The following is a 26,540-nucleotide window of genomic DNA, read 5'->3' on the forward strand; positions in this document are numbered from 1 at the left end:
AGCTGCAGTCGGTAATGAAATAAAAAGCAATGTTTGTATAAAATGACTCACAACATGAATCCTCTTGAAATGACTTCTGTCTCTTGAATTTGTCGAATTGATTTTCTGACAAGATTGGTGAAAGTGTGGCTATTCATCACTATATCTTCCAGACTGCTGTTGCATTTTCTCATGGATCGCTGGAGCTTGGCTGTTCTCCATAAGCTGAAGCTTCTGAAAACCATATAAAGACTGAGGCCACACAGACCCATTCCTACAAGGCCCCAAGGGAAAGTATCACAGTGGTTTGAGGTCACAACTAAGGCACTAGCAAGGATAGCCAATGCTGAAATATCCCTAATACGCAAGAAGAGACACAAATTTAGTACTCTGGAAGTTTCCTCAAATATTTCTGGAAAATAAAACAATAAAATTGAACAGAGTAGTAGTAAATTCACAGGAATATTAATTCAGAGCCCCAGACTAATGCTCTGGGGACACAGACTTGAGTCCCACCAAGGCAGATGGTGGGACATGAATTCAATAAAATAAAGCTGGGATAAAAAGCTGGTCTAAATGGAGCCCATGCAACAACTGTTGATTATTATTAAAACCCACCTGGATATCTAATGACCTTTCGGAAAGGAAATCTGCCGTGCTTCCTTTGTCTGGCCAATATATGACTCCAGACCTACAGCAATGTGATTGACTCTAAATGCCCTCTTGGACGATTAGGGCTCAGTAATAAATGATGCCCACGTCCCATGAATGAATTTTGTGGTTCAAGAGGACAAATCACTATCACCTTCTGAAGTGCAGTTTGGGCTGGGCAATAAGTGTTGGCCTAGCTTGCAATAGCCACATCCCATGAACAAATACGAATAAAATAAATATTCTAAAACAATTACCAAAGTTTGACCTACACTAGTAACGTGCCTGCATTTTCACTACTAGAAGACTGGATTACTTTTCTCCCCCATTGTGTTTCTCTCCACAACCTCTCCTGAAGATATTGATCTCTCTTTGGGATGTTAGTCCCTTAATAATAATCTGTCCACTGGTTGTTGAACTTGTATCAAGGATCAATGGTTTTAACAGCATCAAGTGGAAAGATTAGATTAACTTTTTCCAGGCATTAGAACATAGCGGCACGGTGGCACAGTGGTTAGCACTGCTGCCTCACAGCACCAGAGACCCGGGTTCAATTCCTGCCGCGGGCAGCTGTCTGTGTGGAGTTTGCACATTCTCCCAGTGTCTGCGTGGGTTTCCTCCGGGTGCTCCGGTTTCCTCCCACAGTCCAAAGATGTGCAGGTTAGGTGAATTGGCCATGCTAAATTGCCCGTAGTGTTAGGTGGAGGGGAATGGGTCTGGGTGGGTTGCTCTTCGGAGGGTCGGTGTGGACTTGTTGGGCCAAAGGGCCTGTTTCCACACTGTAGGGAATCTAATCTAAGAAGCACATCTTTACACAAATGACTACGGAATCTATTTAGGAAGGAATTAAATACTTGAAAAAGAAAAGCTACAGCAAAAGAGTAGGGGACTTGGTGTTACAATAAATGGCTCTTATGAAGCTAGCACCAGCATGGATACAATTGTCTTTTACTGTGCTGAAATTCTGTTCTCTGATTCCAGCAAGGTATGACATGCAAGAGATTGATATATTGCAATGGAGAGGTTTTGAATAGGTTTAGAAATTGATCATCAGCTTATTCTCATGGACCTAGTAACAAATTGTATAACCTCACGGGTTGATTCTTTGCACACAGATATGACATTTGATATGAAGTGTGCTATTAATTGAAGCTGCTTGACTTATTGTTTACTAATTGGCTTATTATTTCCACTTCAGAACAAAGGGGATTAATACAGAATAAACAAAGATCAAATAAAGAATTTAGGTGGACACTCTTCACAAAAATTAGTTGCAATATGGAATTCACGGCCAAATGAAGTTGAAGGAGTTGATGTTGATGCGTTTATGGGAAGTTTTGTTGCAGTCATGATGGACTGAGAATAGAGAAGACACAGGGTCAGGATAAGACAAGGTAATTGGAGGATACTTGGATGTAGCAATAAACATCAGCAGACCATTGGACTGAATGGTCTATTTCTGTCATGTAGAAATTGTGTAGCACTGGGGAATTAACTTACTTCATGGCCTAGAATGAAGCCATGCAGGCCAGTTGATCCAAGTACAATTTCTGTCCTATAGCAAATTAGCTGATCAGATATAGGGCAATGATTGGCCTTAAATATTCCTAAATAACAAAGGAGAAAAAATAACAGACTAGTTTATTAGTTCTGACAGCTATTGACTGGAAACTGCAAATGTCAGGACATGGGGTAAGAACAGGATCAGGTTTAGTTGCTGCATTTTCGAAGCTTGCATAATCTCCCAAATATAACCATCTAAGTTTGAAAATAAAGAATGGCCATTAGGTTGAAGCATAGAGAGTTCATAGAGTCATAGAGATGTACAACATGGAAACAGACTCTTCAGTCCAACCCATCCAGGCCGACCAGATATCCCAACGAGTTGCTGAGTTTATTCCACAAGAGTCAACGCAATCAGAATGGCAGAAAAAGGGCCAGGGAATAAATAGAAATTCAAAATGGTACATCTCAAGTCTGATATAAAACAGAAACAACAGTTTCTTCCCAGTCTGTGATAGTGGAACACCATTTAGAGCTGGCCTGGGAGGGAGAGACTATTCAGAAAAGGGTGAAAGGGAAACAAACACCATTCAGATTTGCAGGGTGCCACAGTACCTCATGGTGATCCCCAATGGGTGCCTGGCTATGGCTGCAGGGATGCCTGTCTGGGCATTAAGATGGGAAACTGATTTGCAGAGGAAAGTTTAGTAAACTGAAAGATAAACCCAGAATCATTGCAGGCCTGGAGAGGGGATACAGGTAGAGTCAAGCAGAGCAGGATAAAATGCAAGGTGAGTAAATCTACTTCAATAAACAGCACCACAGGAACTTTCACATGAATCACTGAAACAGTTGATCATTACATCAGGTTAATATTTGATCTAAAGGATTGGAAGGAGAATTAAATCACCCATAACTCTCAGTCTAAGTGATGGTTCAGCTTCGTAGCCTCTGGAAGTTTGAGAAAATCTGCTGGCATTTAAACATTTATTTTTAATCTAAGCTTTTCAGTTACTGACTAAAATGATATAGTTTTCTCTTCAACAGGCATGCCCACAAACAGCACTGTGGCATTAATGAAAAAACAAATATTTAAAACTAGATGGGAATACAAGGGCCACCTCAATATGGCATTATCTCTTGCAAAAACAGGAAAAACCTGAGGAAGACCTGAGCAAATGAGCTTACACAATTTAGCTGCTAGATGGATCAAATGTGACAGCTCCCACAAATTGAGCCATGCTGGGACACCCATAGATCTTTCTATAGCCTACAACACCACCAATGCTTGGAAGCAAAGACCGAATTCAGTGTGTCTTGATGAAAATGAGATGGCAATAGCCTATAAATCCGGCAGGGGCTTATTTCTGCAGAGAGTGACTAACAGCTTAGGGATGGTACTCCCTCTGACTTAGGGTCCCATAGACTTAAGGAGTGATGAACACCAACAGAGGGCAGTTGTTCCAAATGGCCTGTTTCTGTTACGTAGTTTCTTTGTAACACAGCCTTGGAAACAGTCCATCATAAGGTGAAAAATCAGGAGGAAAAGGAGCTGGAATTTAACCCAAAAGCTCCAAATGGCTGAATGTGTGATACTCTAATTAAGGTCTGCCCCAAAAAGGACATGCTGCTTGTCATTGTGAAAGCTGTTCCTCTATAGATAACTGATACTGAAATTGTTTTATTTGAAACAAAAGACTATTAGAAAGTGTAAGAAAAGTATTATAGGAAACATACCAAATATTAGGAGTTCGCCATAACCACTTGGATGGGAGATAGCCATTTTCGTGTTGTTGGGCTTGTGTTGATTGCAGGATACTGGGGTCAAGTAGGTCAATCAGCTCCACATCCTCCTGCAGAAGCACTTCCTGTTTCAGGATGGTGCACAGAGTGCACAGTCGAAATCCAATATCCTTGTTAAGAGGCGAGGAAATAATGGGCGACTATTTTTGTAAATTACATACTGGATGTGAAACACATAGAAACAGTATGTTTGCAGGTAGTTTTAAGAAAATCAACATCCATTTTAAATAGATGTTTATTCAGTAAACAATAATTTGTTGTCATTAGTCATTTCTATGGAAGTAACACTACAAACTATCTTAATAGCAGGCTCACTGACTTCTGGAAAAGAAATGCATAGAAAATAAAGTACATCTCATGAGTATAAAGAAGTACTTAAGGGTTCAATTAAGATCATAAACAAGGAGTAGAACTAAAAGACTTTTAAAATGTAATTTAAATTTCACGGCTGTATATATTGGGAACACACTGAAAACTATCCTCTCTCTTGCATACCATCACTCCTGACATTACCACACACTACATTTATATAATGCCTTTAACACAGTAAAGCTAGCGTTTTGTTCAAAAGCAATATTGAACAACATGAAACAATTTTGTTGGCCATTTGCAGACAGATGCTGGAACAGTGGGAAGGGACTGGTATAGGACAAGATGCATCTTTGAAATTCAGTTCACACTCAAGTCGGACATAGGCGTTACACAATATCAGTTTCAAAGTGAGTGTCTAGCATGGATCACAGAATCAGAACTTAGAGCAAGAAGCTTTTGACAAGAACCAAGCAATCAATTTCGTCTTGGCAAAGTTCAGTTGGAGTAAGTTCTACATTATCTATGATTTATCATTACATAAGATGATGAAAGAACATTAGTAGTAATTTGGTTGATTATACTGGCAAGGGGTTGAGCAGAGTTTCTAGCATACAAAAGAAAGCTGATTTGGAACCGAGAAATAATGTCTTAGAGCATGCCATACGAGTAGCAGTTTCATTAGGACACTCAAGTAGAAAACCAATAAAGGTATCTTACAAAAGTCACTGCTAATTTTCTTGAGCTTCCACATCTTTCAGAATTAAAAATGATAACGAATTTGACGTTTATATTTGGAGATTCTCTTGGGACACAGTTGTGCTGCCCATTTTAGTAAACATCTAAGTTCAGGTATGTGTGTGGACTGTTGAATATTCAAGGACAGAATTGCATAACACAGGTGTGACACAAGATGTTGAGATAGAAACTGGACACACTCTGAGAAGAAAGTGCTTCCTCAATCTTTTCAATTATCATTTGAGAAGCACTTTTTTGAGATTAGACAAGTACAATTTACTGAACTCCTCTGTTTTATAGCAAGCAAACTCACTGAAACTGTTCTGGTTCAGACTTCCAAATTTGCTCAGCTGCTTTCCCTTCACTAACCCAGGCTTCCTTCCCACAAGTCTAGCTGGCTGTCTGCCATATGTGTTCTTATGAAGTGAGTTTTCATAGGAAGTGGAAGGGCAAGGCTCTGGTTCCTTGCCTGTTCAGGGATTAACCAGGAGCCTCTCAATTACACAGACTACTACCCTCTTTGCCTATGAGAATGTAATTCTCAGTACACACCTCATGTAGCTCTGAAATTAAGACAGCTATTATAAGTCTAATTATTTCAAGAGGGAAACACAGATGAGGGGGGGGGGGGGGGGGGGGGGGGGTGATTAACCTTGGTGGGAAATGATTGCAATTGACCATCTGCCCTTTGCACCCACAATTCGATTTACTTTCCATAAAGATCAATGTAAAGTGAAATGAAGTAGTGCATAAAATGGGTGGTCGACCTGGATTTATCAGCTTCACTCTGAGCAGACTAGGGCAGAATGGTTTCTGATTCCACAGTAAAACAAACTGCTACAATCAGCTCAGTCAGAGCTCTAGCTGCCTTATCTATGAAAGTGTGAAATTTAAAACATTTTGAACAGAACTTCAAGAAGCAAACTGATCAAATGCATTTGGTAGGGTCAGGGGTTACAAAAATATTAATTTAAAATATTTGTTTGCTTACTACTATGTAGCAGATGAGCTGAGAGAGCTGATTTGATCTTTCAAGACAAGCAAGTAGTCCTATACTGGTTTTCTAAAGTTAGCAGTTTGCAATGAAGGGAGATGCAAAATTCAGACTTACAACCTCTGGACTCAACATCGAGTTCAACAAATTCAGACCATGTACTCGGTCCTTCATCTTGTTATCCTTACCTAACTCCCTTCCCATGCCCAGTTTTTTGTTTTCACTAAGAGCTGACTGATGCTCTGCTATTGACACCTACCTAGACCCATCTCTTATCTGTGGAACAATTAACATTCCCTTTACTTTTTGTAGAATCCCTACAGTGTGGAAACAGGCCATTTGGCGCTACAAGTCCAACCCATTCCCCTACCGCATTACTCCATATTTTACCCATGACTAATGCACCTAACCTACACCTCCCTGAACACTATGGGCAATGTTTGTGTGAAGATTTGTAGCTCGGGAGCTCGTTGTTGTGGTTCTGTTCGCCGAGCTGGGAATTTCTGGTGCAGACGTTTCATCCCCTGTCTAGGTGACATCCTCAGTGCTTGGGAGCCTCCTGTGAAGCGCTTCTGTGATCTTTCCTCCGGCATTTGTAGTGGTTTGAATCTGCCGCTTCCGGTTGTCCGTTCCAGCTGTCCGCTGCAGTGGTCGGCATATAGGCACATTGACCTGGATCCTATATACTGACTACTGCAGCAGACAGCTGGAACTGACAACTGGAAGTGGCAGATTCAAACCACTACAAATGCTGGAGGAAAGGTCACAGAAGCGCTTCACAGGAGACTCCCAAGCACTGAGGATGTCACCTAGACACCAGAAATTCCCAGCTCGGCGAACAGAACCACAACAACTATGGGCAATTTAGCATGGCCAATTTCCCCAACCTGCATATCTTTGGATTGTGGGAGGAAATCCACACAGACACAGAGAATGTGCAAACTCCATACAGACTGTCTCCTGAGGCTGGAATTGAACCCGGGTCTCTGGCACTGTAAGGCAGCAGTGCTATCCACTGAGCCACCATGCCACCCATTCAATACTGTGATCTCAAACCTCTTTTCGTCCCTAACCTTTCTTGACTCTTCCTTCTGTTTCACTTGCACCTCTCCACCTTTTTTCTACATGATAAAACCCATCACTTTTCCACCTCTCTTCAGTTTCAAGAAGAGCAATATTGGACTCAAACCATTAACATGCTTTCTCTCTCTACAGATGCTACCAGACTTGCTGACTTTCTCGAGTCTTTCTGTTTTTATTTCAGATTTCTAGAATCCATGTTTTGCTTTTGCAATATCTGTATGTTATGTCCAGTTCACACAAAAAGGTTGATTTCCAATAATTAAATCAATTTATTTAAGTTTTTCAGTTTTAAGGCATTTAACATTCATCACAGACTTGCCCTATATCAAACATGATTGGGGATGTAACAGATATTCCTTCTGGCATAAACTATACAGTCTCACAAACGCTTCTCCAATCTTTTCACAGGTGGACTGAGAAACACTTTGGCAAGATCAGGCCAGGTACAATTCATTGAACTGCTTGGTCTTATAGGCAGTAGGCTCAAATGCTTTTGTGGCTTTGAGTTATAAAGCTCTTGAATGCATCAGCAAAAGTAATTTTCTGACAAATAGGCTTGATTGTCCTCTCCGTCTCACCCTACCTCTCCTTCACTTATGTTGTCATTGTACTGCCCCTATATGTATAAATTGGTAATCAATTCAGAAACATGCGTTTGACAGTGGAAAGCAAACCTGCTACTTAGTAGCATCTCTGGGTATATATAAAGCAAAAAATAAGGAAATAAGGTTAGGTGAATTGGCCAAGCTAAATTACCCGTAGTGTTAGGTGAAGGGGTAAATGTAGGGGAATGGGTCTGGGTGGGTTAATTTTCGGTGGGTTGGTGTGGACTTGTTGGGCCGAAGGGCCTGTTTCCACACTGTTACTAATCTAATCTAGTAATCTAATCTAAAAAATACATTTCAGGATGGAAAAACCCGCAAATGAAGTTGTAGGTTTGTTATGTGGAAACTTACCAATGATTCTAAATCAATTATTTTCGTTCCAGTGAATGGATTCCATTTGTGAAGAACATTAACACACTTCTGTAAAACGCTTTCCTGCATTATGATGGAAAACAGCACTTAAGGCATTGATCACAATTCCAGACAGATAACATAAATCAGCCGCACTAATGAAGTTAAATAATCTTTGTTCATTTGGCTGCAAATTACAAGACAATTTTTTTAACAAGAAACTTTTCTTTGCCATTTTGGCATCTCTCACTCACTTTTAATGCATCATATCTTGTTTAAGTCTATGCAATAACCTTTTCCTCATCATTATATCAAGTGGCCCCTGTTTCTGGGCTTGCAAACGAGATGCTGAGTATTGTAATTTTCTTTAACTCTATTCCATTATTCTCTCAGTTGCTTCGATTTGATTTATAAAATTGCCTGGAGATATCTGTAAACCTTTAAGAGACACAAACACAGCTTTCAACTCAAATGTGTAATTCATGTTTTTATCAATCTTCATGTTCGTGTTTCACCAACAATGTGTACAATAAAACCCCATGAAGAATTTCAATGGAGCCATATTTAATGCAGAGCTACCTAGTGCATTACAGTACCCTGTGTTTAAAGCATATGCTTATAGTTTATATTGATTTTACTATTGCCTATATTGACCTTATTTACTGATGTACAAGTTATGTTAAAACGCTCAGTCCCCATCCATCCCACTCTGCTTGTCTTTACTTATGTTGTGATATTGTTTCAATGCCTCAAATTTTCTCTTTGAATTTCTAAATCTCCCTTCACCTACAACCCTCTCAGTCTTCCCCGCTTTGATTAGGTTAGATTACTCCCTACAGTATGGAAACAGGCCCTTCGGCCCAACAAGTCCTTACTGACCCTCGAAGAGTAACCCACCCAGACCCTATATTGGGAGAAAACCAGAGTACCTGGACGAAACCAATGCAGACACGAGGAGCATATGCAAACTCCACACAGGCAGTCACCCAATGTGGGAATCGAACCTGGGTCCCTTGCGCTGTGAGGCAGCAGTGCTAACCAATGAGCCACCGTGCCGCCCTGGTTAGCTTAAAGACCTGTCTGCAGATCTAGTTATACGATGTCTAGGATATTGGGGATCCCAGCCTGGTTTCAGTTAAAAAGTTTTTAGATGACCTTGAGTTTATAGAAGGGGTTCATCCCAATGGCACTCAGATTTCATGGATGGCAGGAGAGGCCTGCACCTGAAGTGCGGTCCAACCAGTTTGTCTCTGCAGGCTACTAGTCAGTGAATGGGGATGGGGAGGGGTTTTAGCTTTCCAGATCCCTGGCGCCAAAGGAAACCCTTGATACAGCTTTCTGTCTCAGTCTTCATCCTTCTTCACACCCTTTCCCCAGGTTGTTTCTACCTATTTATTCCCTTTGAACTTTGTATGCCTCAAATAGATCACCTCCTTATCAGCTTTCTCTGCTCTAAGGAAAACAATCCCAGCATTGTGGCTTAGTGGTTAGCACTGCTTCCTCACAGCACCAGGGTCCCAGGTTCGATTGCAACCTCGGGCAACTGGGTGGGTCGAAGGGCCTGTTTCCACACTGTAGGTAATCTAATCTCTTAAGCTTGTCTTCATAGTGAGATCGCAACAACCTAGTGAATCTCTTCTGCACCACCTCCAGTACAACCATAGCCTTCTTGTAGTGTGGCAAGTAGAACCTCACACAATACTCCAGATATGGCAATAACATTACAAACAGTTCCAGCATAACTTTCTCTTGTATTTAGTGCTTTGACTACTAAAAACAAATATTGCATATGCCTTTCTAATCACCTTATGTACCTGTCCTGCTTCCATCAAGGATCCATGGACATGCACACTAAGATTCTTCAGATCCTTTGTACTTCTGAGTCTCCCACCAAATCTCAGGAGCAGGATTGAACCCCCAACTCACTGATTAGGACAAGAAAGTGTTTCCTATCGAAAGTGGGAGATCAGCCAAGTTCTGTTACAATAGTCAAGACTAGAGGTGACAAAGAGGTGACAAAGTAAATAAGCTGAGGCAGGGATACAGTCAGGTGACATAATAGAGGTGAAGACATGCATTCTAAATTATGGCATTCAAGTGTGGCTAGAAGCTTATCTCGGGGTTAGAATGATGCCAAGGTTGTGAACCATTCAGTTCAGTCTAAGAGAGTTACCAAGGAGAGGGGTTATATTCTCAGAGAGGTATGCAGTTGGCAGCTAGAGAACAGAGTTTGTAGTAGGGACCTAAGTTAATTGTTTGGTCTTGACAATATTAAAGTGGAGGACATTTTGCTCAACCTGTGCTGGTCAGGTAGAGTTGCATATCATCAGTAGGGATGCAAAATCTAACATGTTTCTGGAGGATATTGCCAAGTTCAAGTTGGTAGGGAGTAAGGGTTACCCCTCACCATAACCTCAATTTGAGACTGACAGGAAAAAGTCATGGGTAACAGGAACAGGTCAGCAGCTTGGGGATGAAATGGTTGTATTGCGGAGGTTAAGGCACCTCCCTGAACGGCCACCTCTTCACATCTAAAGCACAAGCTTCTCTCCACTCCACAAGATCAGTCAAACCCCCCCACACCCCCAATCATAAGTGTTCCCTCCGCCATTGCACCCTCCATCAACACTGCCGTCCCAGTCTTCACAGACACTCAGGCTTCACAATCAGTCATGCTACTTTAACATTTTGTCCCTATACAGACACTTTTTGTGCCATCCAATTTAATATGATTGGGAGAATCGACGTTTCGGGCATTAGCCCTTCTTCAGGCTAATGCCCGAAACGTCGATTCTCCTGTTCCCTAGATGCTGCCTGACCTGCTGCGCTTCTCCAGCAACACATTTCCATCTCTGATCTCCAGCATCTGCAGACCTCATTTTCTCTTCAATTTAATATGATTGGCTGTCTTGAATATATGACTCTTTGTTTATTAATCCAAACTTTTACTTTAACGTTGCAACCAAGGTTTAACATTATTTCTTCATTTTTTTCTACTTTATACTAAGGGGAACTGTAGTGATGAACTTTTTAACTTATTTGTTTATTTTTCTATTTTGTACCTAGATACCTTTATACCTAAGATAGCATCGGGAATAGCGACATTGTTCACTTTCAACTATACTTCTGTTGTAGAAAGTGAGGATTGCAGATGCTGGGGATCAGAGTCGAAAGTGTGGTGCAGGAAAAGCACAGCAGGTTAGGCAGCATCTGAGGAGCAGGAGAATCGACATTTTGGCGCAAGCCCTTTATCAGGAAATAATGATCCTGATCGAAATGTCGATTCTCCTGTTCCTTGGATACTGCTTGATCTGCTGTGCTTTTCCAGCACCACACTCTCGGCTATACTCCTGTAATCCAGTACAACAGAGCATGTGGCAATAAAATCTAAACCTCCGCAATACAACCATTTCATCCCCAATTCACTTTAATGTTTTGAGTTAATTTCTTCTCTGGAACCTTGTCAAATGCCTTATGGAAGTCCATTCAGGCAAAATTGATAGCAAATTCTTTACCCACTGTATTAGTGACCTTTTCTAAACATTGACCGCAACAATCAAAAATGACCCACCCTTCAGCAATTGATATAGACCTTGTTGGTTCACTTTAGTCTAATCCAAATCTTCAGTTATTCTGTCACCATTAACAGATTCAAATAATTTCTCTACAATTAATGTTAAACTACATGACCGATAATTACCTGGATTTTCAGTCTCTCATTTCTTAAATAACGGAATTACATTTTCAAATTTCTAATTCAAAGACAATTTCTAAATCTGATTTATTTTGGAAGATGATGAATACAACTGTATCATTATCACCTATTTCTTTAAAAATCTGTGAAGGAAATCATCAGATTCCAGAGATGCATCTATTGCAAGCCCCATTAGTTTTACTTTAATTTTTTCCTCACATTAAATCCAGACTTCTCCCCACCTTTGATTTATTTTTGATTTTCTCATCCCACTGGTATTTTATGCTCTTCTTGCACCTCTTGTGCAAATCTGTCATTTTCTAATTATCCATTGTAGTCTGGTTTCTTCAAATCTTTCTTCTATACATTTACCAAATCTCTTAATATTATGTTTGAAAACCCTTGCAAATACGTTCTGCTTTGTTTGCACTTCATCCTTTTGTTTTTACACTTTTTCAGCATTTAAAATCTCCTTTAGCTTGATTTTGGCTCTTACCTCATTTGTTGATCATAGTTCCTTCATGGCGCAAGTGAAGTACTTAACTTTTAAGGACATATACTAGAGTTGTACTGCATTAATTATTTCTTTCAATATTTGCCAGTGTTTGATGGGTGCAGCAAATAAAAAGAAAATCAGAGGAAAGGACTGTAAGCACAGAAGGAGGCCCATTCAATTAAATTCCTTAATTCTCTACTCTGTATTAGAGATCGTAGGATATCCCTCTATAGGTGTTGGGTCTTCAGCATTGTTCAGAAGCTCCTAAACCATATTTAAGATGTGCCTTGATCAAGAAATAGCCACTTTCGTGATGTTCCCAGAACTGAGGATCCCTCTCTCCAATTACAGCCCCATTCCAGTGTTTAGAGGAGATTGATGGCAACCATCCCTCTATTCACTGAAATTCATTTCAGTGTATTGCTAAAAACCTGTCAAACTTTGATTCCCTCCAAAGTCAGACCCAGTGGCTTTAACAATATCAATTAAATATTCCTGCAAATATCCTAAAGCTTATCAAACAATAACTGCCCACCTTTGAGCCAGAAGGCCTGGGTTCAAGTTCCAACTGCTTCAGAGGTGCGTCACATCTGAACAGATTGATTAAAAATATCTATAAAACAACTTTAGGACACCAGTAAGTGCCTCACTTAAATCTTCCTGGCGTCACCAATCAAACATCAATTTACCTCTGAATCTGGCAATAATTGGGTCTTTGACTACAAAGTTCAACCTACGACCTATCAAAAACTACAGAAGTTGTTTACTACCTCCCATTATTTTAATTCACTGAATTATTGCATTCTATTGATAATTTGCGGGCGGGAGGGGCTGTAGGAAGTGGTGGAGAGAATAAAGTACTGCTGATAACCAAGAACACTGAACAATATTTCTGTTTAACTTCCAGGTGGAGTGCACACCATGTGTCTTATACAAATCTTGCTGATCGAGCTCTAGCTTGTTTGATTACATTTTTCGGTCAAGTCGCAAGGTTACTTTTCAGTCAGTCATTCATTATTACTGGAATGTCTCCAATCATTTGATGGGGAAATAGTGATGGTAATGTCACTGGCAGGTAAGCCATAGGCTCAGACCAAAGCTGTGAAATACACATTCAAATTGTATCATGTCAGTTAATGGAATTTATATCAATTACTGAATCAGAACTATCAGTTAATAAATCAGAACTAGAACGTTATCTAGATCATCATTGCATCTGGCCTACCTGTGACCCCAGTTCCATAGTAATATGGTTGACTCCTTTGAAATGGCCTACAAAGCTACAAAATTCAAGAGGAATTAGGGATGGGCAATAAATGCCACGACACTGACATCTTATGACACAATAAGGAAAAAAATCTTGTATTTTTGTGACCAGAATAAATACATCAAATGTGTGGTGCTGGAAAAGCACAGCCAGACTGGCAGCATGCAAGGAGCAGGAGAATCAACATCGATTCTCCTGCGCCTCAGATGCTGCCTGACCTGCTGTGCTTTTCCAGCACCACACTCTCAACTCTGATCTCCAGCATGCGCAGTCCTCACTTTCTCCAGAGGAAATATGTGCCAGACTGCCATTTTAATAAATAATACTCATTTTCTAAATTGGTTATTGAGTTTTTGTAAATAGTTCTTCTAAATCAACAAGTTTTGATGTACTGTTTGTAATATTCGAGGAGAAAGTGAGGTCTGCAGATGCTGGAGATCAAAGTTGAAACTTTATTGCTGGAACAGCACAGCAGGTCAGGCAGCATCCAGGGAACAGGAGATTCGACGTTTCGGGCACAGGCCCTTCTTCAGGAATGAGCAGAGAGTGTTCAGCAGGAGAAGATAAAAGGTAGGGAGGAGGGACTTGGAGGAGGGGCGTTGGAAATGTGATATCCAACGCCCCTCCTCCAAGTCCCTCCTCCCTACCTTTTATCTTCTCCTGCTGAACACTCTCTGCTCATTCCTGAAGAAGGGCCTGTGCCCGAAACGTCGAATCTCCTGTTCCCTGGATGCTGCCTGACTTGCTGTGCTGTTCCAGCAATAAAGTTTCAACTGTTTGTAATATTCTAATCATTCACAATATATGTCCTCTATCACAGGAAATATTTTCTACATGCCATCCACTGACAGAGGAGACCACAAAAATCCATATAATGATCTTCCTTGATCAAAGTAAGCTTCACCTGTAATGTTTTGGTGTTATTAAAATAGATAACCTTTCACAGTACAGTATTATTTCTCTTTCTTATGGGGAGTTTTTTTGTCACACAGTTTGCAGCATCAATCAGAATGAAAGGCATGTGTCATTACTGCACATAAAATTCCAAAGGTGATTGTTCCGCATTCCTATATTGAAAATCATTTTTTCTTCTGTTATCACAATACACAGTTCAAAGTCTATTTTGTGTAAAGTGCATAAGATGTAGAAGTAGGCCACTCAGACCATTAGTCTGCTTCACTATTCAATGAGATCATGGCTGATCTAATTACTCTCAATTCCACTTTCGTGCCTTTGCCAACACCCCTAGATTATATTCAATTGAAAATCTTTGTCTCTATCTTGGATATACTAAGTGGCACAGTCTCCACAGCCCTCTGCAGTAAAGAACTGCACAAATTCATTACCCTCAAAAAAGGAGAAATTCCTCCTTGTTTCTGTTTTAAAAGAACAATCCCTTTTTCTGAGACATGCCCTCTGTCCTTGACTGTCTTAAAAGGGGAAAAACCTTTCTGCTCTACAGTCAAGTTCCTGAGAATCTTGTATGCTTTAATCTTCACCTCTCATTTCTTAAAACTTCAACAAGTACAGGCTCAACCGAGACAATCTCTGCTCTTACGAAACTCCCTGTAAAACGGGGATCAACCTTAAGAACCTTTCTTGAACTGCCTACAATGCCAGTATATCTTTCACTATTGTAGGAAAACAAAACTGTTCACAGTATTCCAGGTATGGTCTGATTACTGTCCAGTATAGTTTTAACAAAACATACCTATTTGTAGAATCTATTCCTTTGAAATAAAGCCTAACATTTTATTTGCCTTACATATCACCTGCTGAAATTGTATCCTAGCTTTGAGATTTGTACACAACAACCTTCCAAATTTCTTTATGTTGCAGTTTTCTGCAGTCCTTCTCCATTTAAATAATATTCAGCTCTTCTATTCTTCCTGCTAAAATGCATAACCTAGTATTTTCCCATATTATATTCCATCTGCCAAATTTTCCCACTCACTTAATCTATGTCTGTCTGCAGATTATTGGTGTATTCCACCATTTGACTTCGACTTGTTTTTGAGCCAGTTGCAAAGTAGGAGATAGTTACATTCACTACTCTCATTCAAGTCATTACTATATATTGTAAACAATTGTGGCCCCAGCACTGATCCATTGGCACTCCACTAATTATAGGTTGTCATCCTGAAAATATACCCTCTTATCCCAGTTCTGTTTTCCATAAGCTAGCCAATCCTTTATTTATACGAATATGCCATCTCCAATACCATGGGCCCTTACCTATTAAATAGCCTTATGTGTGGTACCATATCAAATGCCCTTTGGAAATCCAAATATATTTCATTTACTGGTTCCCCTTTATCTTTCTTGCTTGCTACCTCAAAGATTCTAAAGAATTTGTCAGGCATGAAGCCTTGCTAACACTGTTCAATTATGATTTGGCGTCGCTCCGAAAACTAGTGTGCTTCCAATTAAACCTGTTGGACTATAACCTGGTGTTGTGTGATTTTTAATACTGTTCAATTAGGTTATGTATTTCTAAATGCTCTGGTATAACATCCTGTATAATAGACTTTAATGTGGAACAGTGGTAATGTCCTTGCCTTTGGGCCAGAAGACCTGGGTTCAACTATCATCTGACGCAGAGATGCATCATAATATGTCTGAAGAGTTTGCTTAAAAAAATTCTAGAACTTTATATTTACCTATGACAACAGGCCTAAATAGTCTATTGTTATCCTTTCTTTGTATACCTGCCTTTTCGAATAACAGTACAATATCAGGAGTTTTCTACTCCTGAGATTTTTCCAGGATCTAAGGATTCTTCCAAGATTACTAATAGTGCATCCACTACCCCTGTAGCTAGTTCCATTTAATATCCTAGGATGCAACCCATCTGATCCAGATGACGTACTGCCCTTTAGCTACATTAGTTTACATAGCAAATCTTCTCTAGTGATAGTTATAGTTTCCTCTTCCCCCAACCCCTCCCCCAGAAACACACAGATGAGGATTTATGTAGCAGCTTCAGAAACCACACAGATGAGGAGTTATATCAGGAGATTCAGAAATCACACAAACATGGTGTTATATCAGCACTTCAGAAATCACACTGGTAAGGAGGTATACATCAGATGAAGAGTTACACAGCAGATTCAGAAATCTCACAAATGAGTTATGAAGCAACTTCAATGATTCTACAGATGAGGGCTAAGCAGAATATTCAGAAATCAACTATGAGAAGTTATGCAGCAGATTCAGAAATCATAAAGAAGGAATTACACAGAAGATTTTGAAATCTCACAGCTGAGGAATGTACAGCACATTCAGACAAAGCAGAGTTGTGGTGTAACACAGCAGATTTAGAAATCGCAGTTGAAGTATTATGCAGAAGAGGCGTTGTTTTAATAGATTAGATGTCCTACAGTGTGGAAACAGGCCCTTCGGTACAACTAGTCTACACCAACCCTCCGATCAGTAACCCACCCAGACCCATTTCCCTCTGACTAATACACCTAACACTATGGACAATTTAGCATGGCCAATTCACCTGACCCGCACATCTTTGGACTGTGGGAGGAAACCGGAGCACCCGGAGGAAACCCATGCAGACACAGGGAGCATGTGCAATCTCCACACAGTCGCCAGAGGCGGAAATTGAACCTGGGACCTTGGCGCTGTGAGGCAACAGTGCTAACCACTGAGCCGCTGTTACCACATCTAGTCATTTTTTATCTTCTTCAATCCATAGGACCATAAGATGCAGGAATAGAAATAGGCCATTCAACCATTCAATGAGATTGTGATTGATCTGATAATCCTCAATTGTACTTCCTTGCTTTTTCCCTGTAACGCTGGATTCCCTGACTAATCAAAAGTCACTCGACCTTGATTATACTTAGCAACACAGCCCTGTGCGGCAAATAATTCCACAGAAACTAACATAGAATATGGACCAAACAGTGCAAACTTGGCAACATGTGTGGACAGATAAACCATCAATGCCTTGAGTCCGGAATGACTCACCCTCAGAATTTGACTGCTCCTCCCTCCATAGATGCTGTCACTCTAGCTGAGTTTCTCCAGCATTTTACGCATTTGTTTCAGATTTCCAGTACCCACAGTATTTTGCCTTTATGAAAGAATTCCACAGATTCAATACAGTCTCAGAAGAAATTCCACCTCTTCTCCATCTAAAATGAGCAACTGCTTTTTATGAGATTAAGCCCTCAGGTTCTAAAAACTCTCTCACAAGGAAAAACAACCTCTGTGCATGTACCCTATCATAGAATTTCATATATTTCAATAAGATTGCCTTTCATTCTTCTAATTCCAATGAGTACAAAACTAACCTACTCAAACTGTCTTCATAAGAGTCCTTTTTTGTTTGTTGCTTATTGACTTGTAGGATGTGAAATCACTGGCTGAGTAAGTATTTACTACTCGTCCCTCCCTACCATTGAGTAGATAGTGGTGAGCTGCATTCTTGAAATGCTACAGGTCATGTGCTGTAGGTAGACCACAATACCGTTGAGGAGGGAATTCCAGGATTTTGACCCAGTGATACTGACGAAATAGTGATATACTTTCAAGTTAGGCTGGTGAGTGGCCTGGAGGGGTTCTTGCATGTGGTGGTGTTCCCAGTTATTTGTTGCCCTTGTCATTCTAGATGGAAATGAATTTCAGCAGTGCATCCTATAAATGTTATACCCTGCTACTACTGAGCGTTGGTGGTGGAAGGAGTGAATGTTTGTGGACGTAGTGCCAATCAAGTGAGCTGCTTTGCTCTGGAAGGTGTCAAGCTTCTTCAGTGTTGTTGGATCTACACTCCTTCAGGTAGGTGGGGGGTATTTCATTACATTTCTAGCTTGTGGATGGTGGACAGACTTTGGGGAGTCAGGGGAGTTACTTGCTGCAGTATTCTCTGGTCTCTGACCTGCTCTTTGTATTTATTTGGTGAGTCCAGTTCAGCTTCTTGTTAATGGTAACCCTCAGGATGCTGATAGTAATGGTAATGCCATTGAATATCAGTGGGTGGTGGTTAGATTATCTCTTATTGGAAATGGTCATTGCCTAGTTTTTGTGTGGTGCGATTGTCACGTTCAGCACAAGCCTGGATATTGTCCAAGTGGTGTTGCATTTGAAAATGGATATTTTCAGAATCTGGTTATAAGCCTAGTAACCCTTCTGTGGACTACTTCTAACGCCAGTACATCTTTCCTTAATAAGGGGCCCAAAACTGTTCACAGTATTCTAGCTGAGTGTGTTGTATAGTTTTAGCAAATCTTCCCTAATATACATATTCCGTTTGAAACAAAGGACAATGCTCTTTTTGCCTTCTCCATTACCAGACATTGGACGCTTACTTTTCGTGATTCATACACAAGAACTCCCAAATCCCACTGTACTGCAGCTTTCTGCAGTCTTTCCCTATTTAAATAATATTCAGCTCCTCTAATCTGCTTGTCAAACAGCTTAATCTTACATGTTCCCAGCACTATACTCCTTCTATCAAGTAGTTTGCCCACTCGCTTAACTTGTCTATATCACTCTATATTACCTTCACCATTTGCCTTTTCACCCATTTTTGCATTGTCTGCAAACTTGATTTTAGTACATTCACTTCGTACACTAAAGTCAGTAATAATATTGTAAATAATTGCGGGCCTAGCAATGATTCCTGTGGCACACCATCGCTACAGGTTGCCACCCTGAATCATAGAATTCCTATGGTGTGGAAACAGGCCTTTCAGCCCATCGAGTCCACACCAACCCTCTGAACAGCATTCCATTTAGACCCACAATCCCTACCCTATCCCCATAACCCTGCATTTTCCCAGGCTAATCCATCCAGCCACCACATCTTTGGACTGTGGAGGAAACCACAGCACCTGGAGAAAATCCACATAGACATGGGGAGAACGTGCAAACTCCGCCCAAGAGTGGAATCGAACCTGGGTCCTTGGCGCTGTGAGGCATCAATGCTAACCACTGAGGCCTGAAAGTGCCCCCTATATTCTAACTCTGTTTAACTAATAGAAGACAACCTCCTATCCATGTTAATGCAGTAACTCCAACACTGTGGTCTCTTATTTCATTAGTAGTTGAAAGTGTGGAACATTAACAAACACAAATTCAAATATATTTGTCCCTCTATGACTCTATCTGTCCTGCTTGTCTTAAAGAATTCTGGTAAATTTGCCAGGCTTGACTTCCTGTTCATGAAGGTATTTGAATTCTGCTTGGTCACATTATATAATTCTAAGTGCTCTGCTGTCACACCCCTTGTAACAGATTCTTCTATTTTGCCAATAACAGATGTCATGCTAACTGGCAAATGGTTACCTTTTTTGTGTCATCCCCTTTTTATATAAAGTTGTTATAGTGGCATTTCCCTGTCCTCTGGGACTTTTCCAGAGTGTAAAGTTTCTCAGAAGATCTACCAATGCAACCACTACCTCCAGGGGCACTTCCTTCAATATCCTGACTTATATCCCATCAGGTCCAAGGTCTTCAGCCCACTAGCTTCCCTAGCATTTCTATTTCCTCCAGTAACAGCTACTGTATTTATGTCCTCCCTTCCTATAGCCTTTTGATTATTTAGTAATTTTGGAATGTTGGAATGTAATTCGGAAATTTGGAACAATTTTGAAAACAAAATTTTCAGCTTAATATTTTGACTTTATTTAAATATAAAAATTACCAATTAATAAAACCCTGAAATATCTGAAATCAGAAACAGCATAAAATTCTGAATAAGTTCATATCATTAAATAATTCCTTGAACAATAAAATTTGATCAAGTGCAAATTGTTATTGCCCATTTATTGCCCATCAGAAGATGGTGAGTTGCCTTCTTTAACTACTGCAGTAGTGACATTGACACATCCATAATAAAGGTAGGAAGCAATTCCAGGATTTTGATTCAGCAACTCTCCAAAGAGTTTACCACTAAAAGTGAGCATTTCTGGGAAAGTACAAAATGGTGATACTCATAGGCCATGTGGCCCATCAAGTTTGTTCCATCATTCAATCATGGCTAATAACAGTTTTCAACCTCATTTTCCTGCTTTCTCCACATAATCTTTGATCCCCTTGGCAACAAAGAACTTCTCTATCTTGGTCTTAAATATACTCAATGACCTGACCTCCACAGCTTTCTGTGCCAATTTATTTCACAGTTTCACTACTCTCTGGCTAAAATTGTTTCGCCTTATCTCTGTTCTGAAAGGTCTTCTCTTTACTCTAAGGCTGTTTCCTCGGGTCCTCGTCTCTCCTGCCAGTGGAAATATCTTCCCAATGTCCATTTTGTCCAAGCCGTTCAGTATTCTGAAAGTTTCAATCAATCAGATCCCTCATCATCCTTCTAAACTCCGAGTATAGTCCCAGAGTGCTCAAATGTTCCTCGTATGTTAAGCCTTTCATTCCTGGGATTAAGATAATTAAGAAGGATGAGCTGAGATAGGCCCATTGGTGTTTTCTGACTCTATCTACTTCTGAAATGAAATCAATTTGTGCATGCACTTCTGTCACACATTGTTTCCAGTATAATACAACACAAACAACTCAACTACTGTGTTTGATAGGGGGCAATAAAATAAATCAAAAGCTGTTGTGATTTTAAATATATGAAAGTTTTATCTCTCATTTTCAATTCCAATCAATGAGACTGCTCTCTCAAACAATCATGCTGCTCCTTTGCAATAAGGGATTGTTACTGTGTATTTAATGTTCACATTCAATTAACAATTTTCAGTTGTCCAAGGAAGACTGACAAATACATTAGAAACAAATTGAAGAATGCATTGTAGTGTGTAAAAGAAGGGAGAAAAACACTATCAGAGGAGTTGAACCCTAGATGAGACTCTCAAATATCGAATCACTGGATGACAAAAGCAAATGCATCAGGGCACGTTGCTGACCAGCTGCTGGCCAAATAATCGCATGTGCACAGAGCGACTGGCTGGTGGGGAGAATATGTATGATGCTACATCCCCATGATATTAACTTCAATTGGCTAGGAAAATATCATCATAGAGAGATTGAGATCTGCAGCACAAAAAAAAGGCTCTGCGGCTTTTTAGTCTGTGGCAGTCAAAAATAACCACCTAACTGTTCTAATCTCATTTTCTAGGATTTGGCCCATAGTCTTCTATGCCTTGACATTACAAGTACATGCATAAATAGCTGTTAAATGTTGAGGGTTTATGCCTACCACCCAGATTCCCATCAACCTCTGAACGAAAAAGGTTTTCTTCACATCCTCTCTAAGTCTCCTGCCACTTACCTTAAATCTATGCCGCATGCTCATTGAACTCTACACCAAGGGGAAAAGTTCCTTCCAGTCTACTCTATCTACACACCTCAATTTTGAACCCTCAGTCATGGCCTCCCTCAGCCCCAAGGAAAGCAACCTCAGTCTATCCAACCTCTCTTCATAACTAAGATTTTCCAGCCCAGCAACATCCTGGTAAATCTCATTTGCAGCCTTTCCACTGCAACCACATCCCTCCTATAATGTGGATTCTAGAACTGCACACAACATTCTAGCTTTTTATGCAGTTCCAGTATAACCTTCCTGCTCTTAAACTCTGTGCCTCAGATAACAAAGCTAAGTATCCTATGTGTCTTCTTAACCACTTTTTCTACCTGACCCACGAATTTAAGGAACCAGTGTATATGCGCACCAAAATCCCTCTGATCCTTGGTGTATCCCAGGGTCGAAAAATGTGTTGCTGGAAAAGCGCAGCAGGTCAGGCAGCATCCAAGGAGCAGGAGAATCGAGGGGAGGGGAAATGAGGAAGCTGGAGAAATCTGCATTCATCCCTTGTGGTTGGAGGGTTCCTAGGCGGAAGATGAGGCGCTCTTCCTCCAGGCGTCGTGTTGCCATGGTCTGACGATGGAGGAGGCCAAGAACCTGCATGTCCTTGGCGGAGTGGGAGGGGGAGTTAAAGTGTTCAGCCACGGGATGGTTGGGTTGGTTGGTGCGGGTGTCCTAACATTTATCATGTATTCTCTTGCCTTGTCCTGCCCAACTGTATCACCTCATATTTATCTGGATTGAATTCCATTTGCCACTGATCAGCTCATCTGACAAACCCATCTTTATTCTCCAGGATCACCATCTCTTTCATAGGGCCTTCCAATAACTGACTTTAAAAAAAGTGCAGGATGTATTGTAAGAATTCTGCTTCCTCTAAACCTTTTATACAGATCATGTCTCACAACCCTCATTGAGCTTTTTGAGAAGGTGACCAAGCATATAGATGAGGGTAGGGCAGTTGACGTGGTGTACACGGACTTCAGGAAAGCCTTTGATAAGGTTCCACATGGTAGACTTTTGGAGATAATGCAGAGGCATGGGATTGAGGGTGATGTAGCAGTTTGGATTAAAAACTGGCTTTCTGAAAGAAGGCAGCGAGTGGTGGTTGATGGAAAATATTCAGCATGGAGTCTGGTTACTAGTGGCGTGCCACAAGGATCTGTTTTGGGAACACTGCTGTTTGTCATTTTTATAAATGACTCGGATGCAGGCATAGGTGGATGGATTATTAAGTTTGCAGATGACACTAAAATCAGTGGAGTAGTGGACAGGGTGGAAGAATGTTGCAGGTTGCAGGAGGACTTGGATAAACTGCAGAATTGGGCTGAGAGGTGGCAAAGGGAGTTCAATGCAGCTAAATGTGAGGTGATTCACTATGGGAAGAATAACAGGAAGGCAGAGAAGTGGGTCAATGGAAAGATTCTTGGTAGTGTGGATGTGCAGATGGATCTTGGAGTCCATGTACATAGATCCCTGAAAGTTGCCACCCAGGTTGATAGTGCTGTAAAGAAGGCATATAGTGTGTTAGGTTTCATTGGTAGAGGGATTAAGTTCCTGAGCCACAATGTCATGCTGCAACGTTACAAACGGCTAGTGTAGCCGCACTTGGCATATTGTGTACAGTTCTGGTCTCCCCATTATAGGAAGGATGTGGAATGATTGGAAAAGGTGCAGAGAAGATATACCAGGGTGTTGCCTGGTCTGGAGGGAAACTCTTATGAGGAAAGGCTGAGAGACTTGGGTCTGTTCTCATTGGAAAGAAGAAGGCTAAGAGGGTACTTGGTAGAGACATGCAAGATGATCACAGCATTAGATAGGGTATACAGTGGAAGCCTTTTTCCTAGGTTGATGACATCAGCTTGTACGAGGGGGCGTAACTACAAATTGAGGAGTGATAGATTTAAGACAGATGTCAGAGGCAGTTCCTTCACTCAGAGGGTGGTAAGGGCATGGAATGCCCTACCTGCCAATGTAGTTAACTCAGGCACATTAGGGAGATTTAAACAATCCTTGGATAAGCACATGGATGATGATGGGATAGTATAGGGGGACAAACTTAGAATAGTTCACAGGTTAGCGCAACATCAAGGGCCGAAGGGCCTATTCTGCGCTGTACTGTTCTATATTCTATGACTACCTCAGGGAAGACAGTTAACAGTTCTTGCTGTATCTCCATACCAACCATAATCCAACCAATCAGCATTCTCTTCATGTTTAAGTTGCCGAATCTTCCAAAATCAGTCCTGACGAGTGGAAGATGAAATGCATTGAGTTCATGTCTCATTTGAACAATGTTTAAATTCTGTACAACCAAGCAATTATACGCAAATCAGTATTATGTAGACATGTAAGGGGAGGCAATTGCCTAGTGGTATTATCATAAGACTATTAATCCAGAGAAGGAAATGTGTTGCTGGAAAAGCGCAGCAGGTCAGGCAGCATCCAGGGAACAGGAGAATCGACGTTTCGGGCACAAGCCCTTCTTCAGGATCCAGAGACACAGGTAATGTTGTGGGGATAAAACATAGAACTTAGAATAGGCCCTTCAGCCCTCGACATTGTGCTGATCTTTTATCCTACTCTAACATCACCCATGTGCCTATCCAAGAGTTGCTAAAGTGTCTAAGATCAAACTAACCTAAATACCCTTCATTTTGCTATCATCCATGTGCCTATCCAAGAGTCACTTAAATGTCCCTAATGTATCTGACTCTACTAGCACTGCATTCCACACACCAATCACTCTCTGTGTAAAGAATCTACCTCTGACATCATCCCTAAACCTTCCTCCAGTCACCTTAAAATTATGCCCCCTCATGATAGGCATTTCCGTCATGGGAAAAGGTCTCTGGCTATCCACTCTATCTATGCCTTCATCAACTTGTACGCCTCTATCAAGTCACCTCTTATCCTTCTTTGCTCCAGTGAGAAAAACCCTAGCTCCTTCAACCTTTCTTCATCAAACATGCCTTCCATTCCAGGCAGCATCCTGGTAAATCTCTTCTGCACCCTCTCTAAAGCTTCCATGTCCTTCTTGTGATCGATCCAGGGCTTTGCAGAGCTACAGCATAACCCTGCGGTGCTTAAACTCAACCCCCTTGCTAATGAAAGCCAACACACCATGTATCTTGACAACCCTATGAACTTGGTCGGCAAATTTGAGGGATCTATGCAGTGGATCCCAAGATCCCTCTGTTCATCCACACCGCCAAGAACCTGCTTTTAATCTTGTAATCTGCATTCAATTCAACCTTCCAAAATGAATCACGTCACACTTTTCCAGATTGAACTCCATCTGCCACTTCTCAGCCTAGCTCTGCATCCTGTCAATGTCCTGTTGCACCCTACAACAGCCCTCCACACGATCCACAACTCCACCAACCTTCAACGTCATCGGCAAACTTTCTAATCCACCCTTCCACTTCCTCATCCAAGTTATTTATAAAAATCACAAAGAGCAAAGATCCCAGAACCGATCTCTGTGGACCACCACTGGTGACTGAGCTCCAGGCTGAATACTTTCCATCTACCATCATCCTATGTCTTCAATAGGCCAGCCAATTCTGTATCTAGACAGCCAGGCTTCCCTGCAACCCAGGCCTCCTTATTTTCTGATTGAACCTACCATGGGGAGCCTTATCAGCTGCCTTGCTAAAATCCATATATACCACATCCACTGCTCAAACTTTGTCAATATGTTTGTCACTTCCTCAGCCCATTGGCTCATCTGATCAAGATCCCATTGTAATCTGAGGTAACCCTCTTCGCTGTCCACTACACCTCCAATTTTGGTGTCATCAGCAAACTTACTAACTGTACCTCTTATGCTTGCATCCAAATCATTTATGTAAATGACAAAAAGTAGAGGACCCAGCACCAATCCTACCATAAGCCCTCAGGACTGACCTTGGCCTACCCTCCTGATTGACCTGGAAGGACACCCCAATTGATGAGTGAGCAGCCCCCAAATGACTTATCAACAACTCTCGACTTTTGCACTGGATCGAAGCAATGAACACAGCCCACACTCAGGACGATAATCATATGGAATCTCTGGCCCCTAAATACCCGTAGCAGCCAACTGACTACGTTTAAACCTCTGCACTAATATCAGACTATGCCTTGACTTAATGTGGCCCCTGATTAACAACAGCTACCTTTGAAATGACAGAGGAACTATTCCCTTTCAAATCTGAGAGACAACCACTTGGTTGAAGCACATGCAATGTACTTGCCATTTAAGCCACTGGCATATGCTGTGGGTGTGACATGAATGCAGCAGTGTCATACAGCATCCCATCTGTCCCATGAATGATCACTACCAGTAAATGTGACAAGCTGCTTGGTTTTGTGTCTGCACTACAAGGCAAGGCAAGACATTATTGTAAGCCTGTAAGCTCTGCTTGAGGCAGTTGTGTGCAAATAAGCAAGGTAATGCAGAGATGCTGTACAAAGTGAGCTAGGGCTAATAAAGCAAGCTATCAGCCCTAAGATGAACCTTGTTAGAATACACGAAATAGGTGCTTGCCCTTTATGCAACATGTAAATGAAAGGCATCAGTGAGCTCTAAAGTGCAGTATTAAAGTGATCCACTGTATTATAAATGAGTTGGAGATATGCCAAGATGTGGTGAGGCTAATGCATGTTTGACGCCAACCTCTGTTGTCAAGGGGTGCAGGGCATTGCTGTCCATAGAGTATGCCCGGAAATGTTGGGGAATGCTAGCTAAAATGGACACCCAGAAAAGATGCAAGCCTGCTTAGAACTTTATGTCAGGAATTAACGCAAT

At 41.1% G+C, this 26,540-nt stretch overlaps 1 protein-coding gene across 3 annotated transcripts in view; it reads right to left on the reverse strand.

The window, feature by feature from the left end:
- The window catches only part of vezt (vezatin, adherens junctions transmembrane protein), a 111,001-nt gene that overhangs the window by 48,926 nt on the left and 35,535 nt on the right, over positions 1 to 26,540 (reverse strand). Inside the window, exons 2-5 of one of the 3 annotated variants that reach the window (XM_043713313.1) lie at positions 8,271 to 8,454; positions 8,017 to 8,100; positions 3,871 to 4,096; positions 52 to 253 (exon numbers count right to left, since the gene is read on the reverse strand). In XM_043713313.1, coding sequence (XP_043569248.1) covers positions 52 to 253; positions 3,871 to 3,916 — 248 coding nt within the window. In that variant the 5' untranslated portion in view covers positions 3,917 to 4,096; positions 8,017 to 8,100; positions 8,271 to 8,454. Of the gene's footprint in view, positions 1 to 51; positions 392 to 3,870; positions 4,097 to 8,016; positions 8,101 to 8,270; positions 8,455 to 26,540 lie in introns of all 3 variants that reach the window. The other 2 variants (XM_043713312.1, XM_043713311.1) reach the window with 2 other exon arrangements.

This window comes from Chiloscyllium plagiosum, chromosome 23 (genome assembly GCF_004010195.1).
Source record: "Chiloscyllium plagiosum isolate BGI_BamShark_2017 chromosome 23, ASM401019v2, whole genome shotgun sequence".
NCBI classification, from domain to species: Eukaryota; Metazoa; Chordata; class Chondrichthyes; order Orectolobiformes; family Hemiscylliidae; genus Chiloscyllium; species Chiloscyllium plagiosum.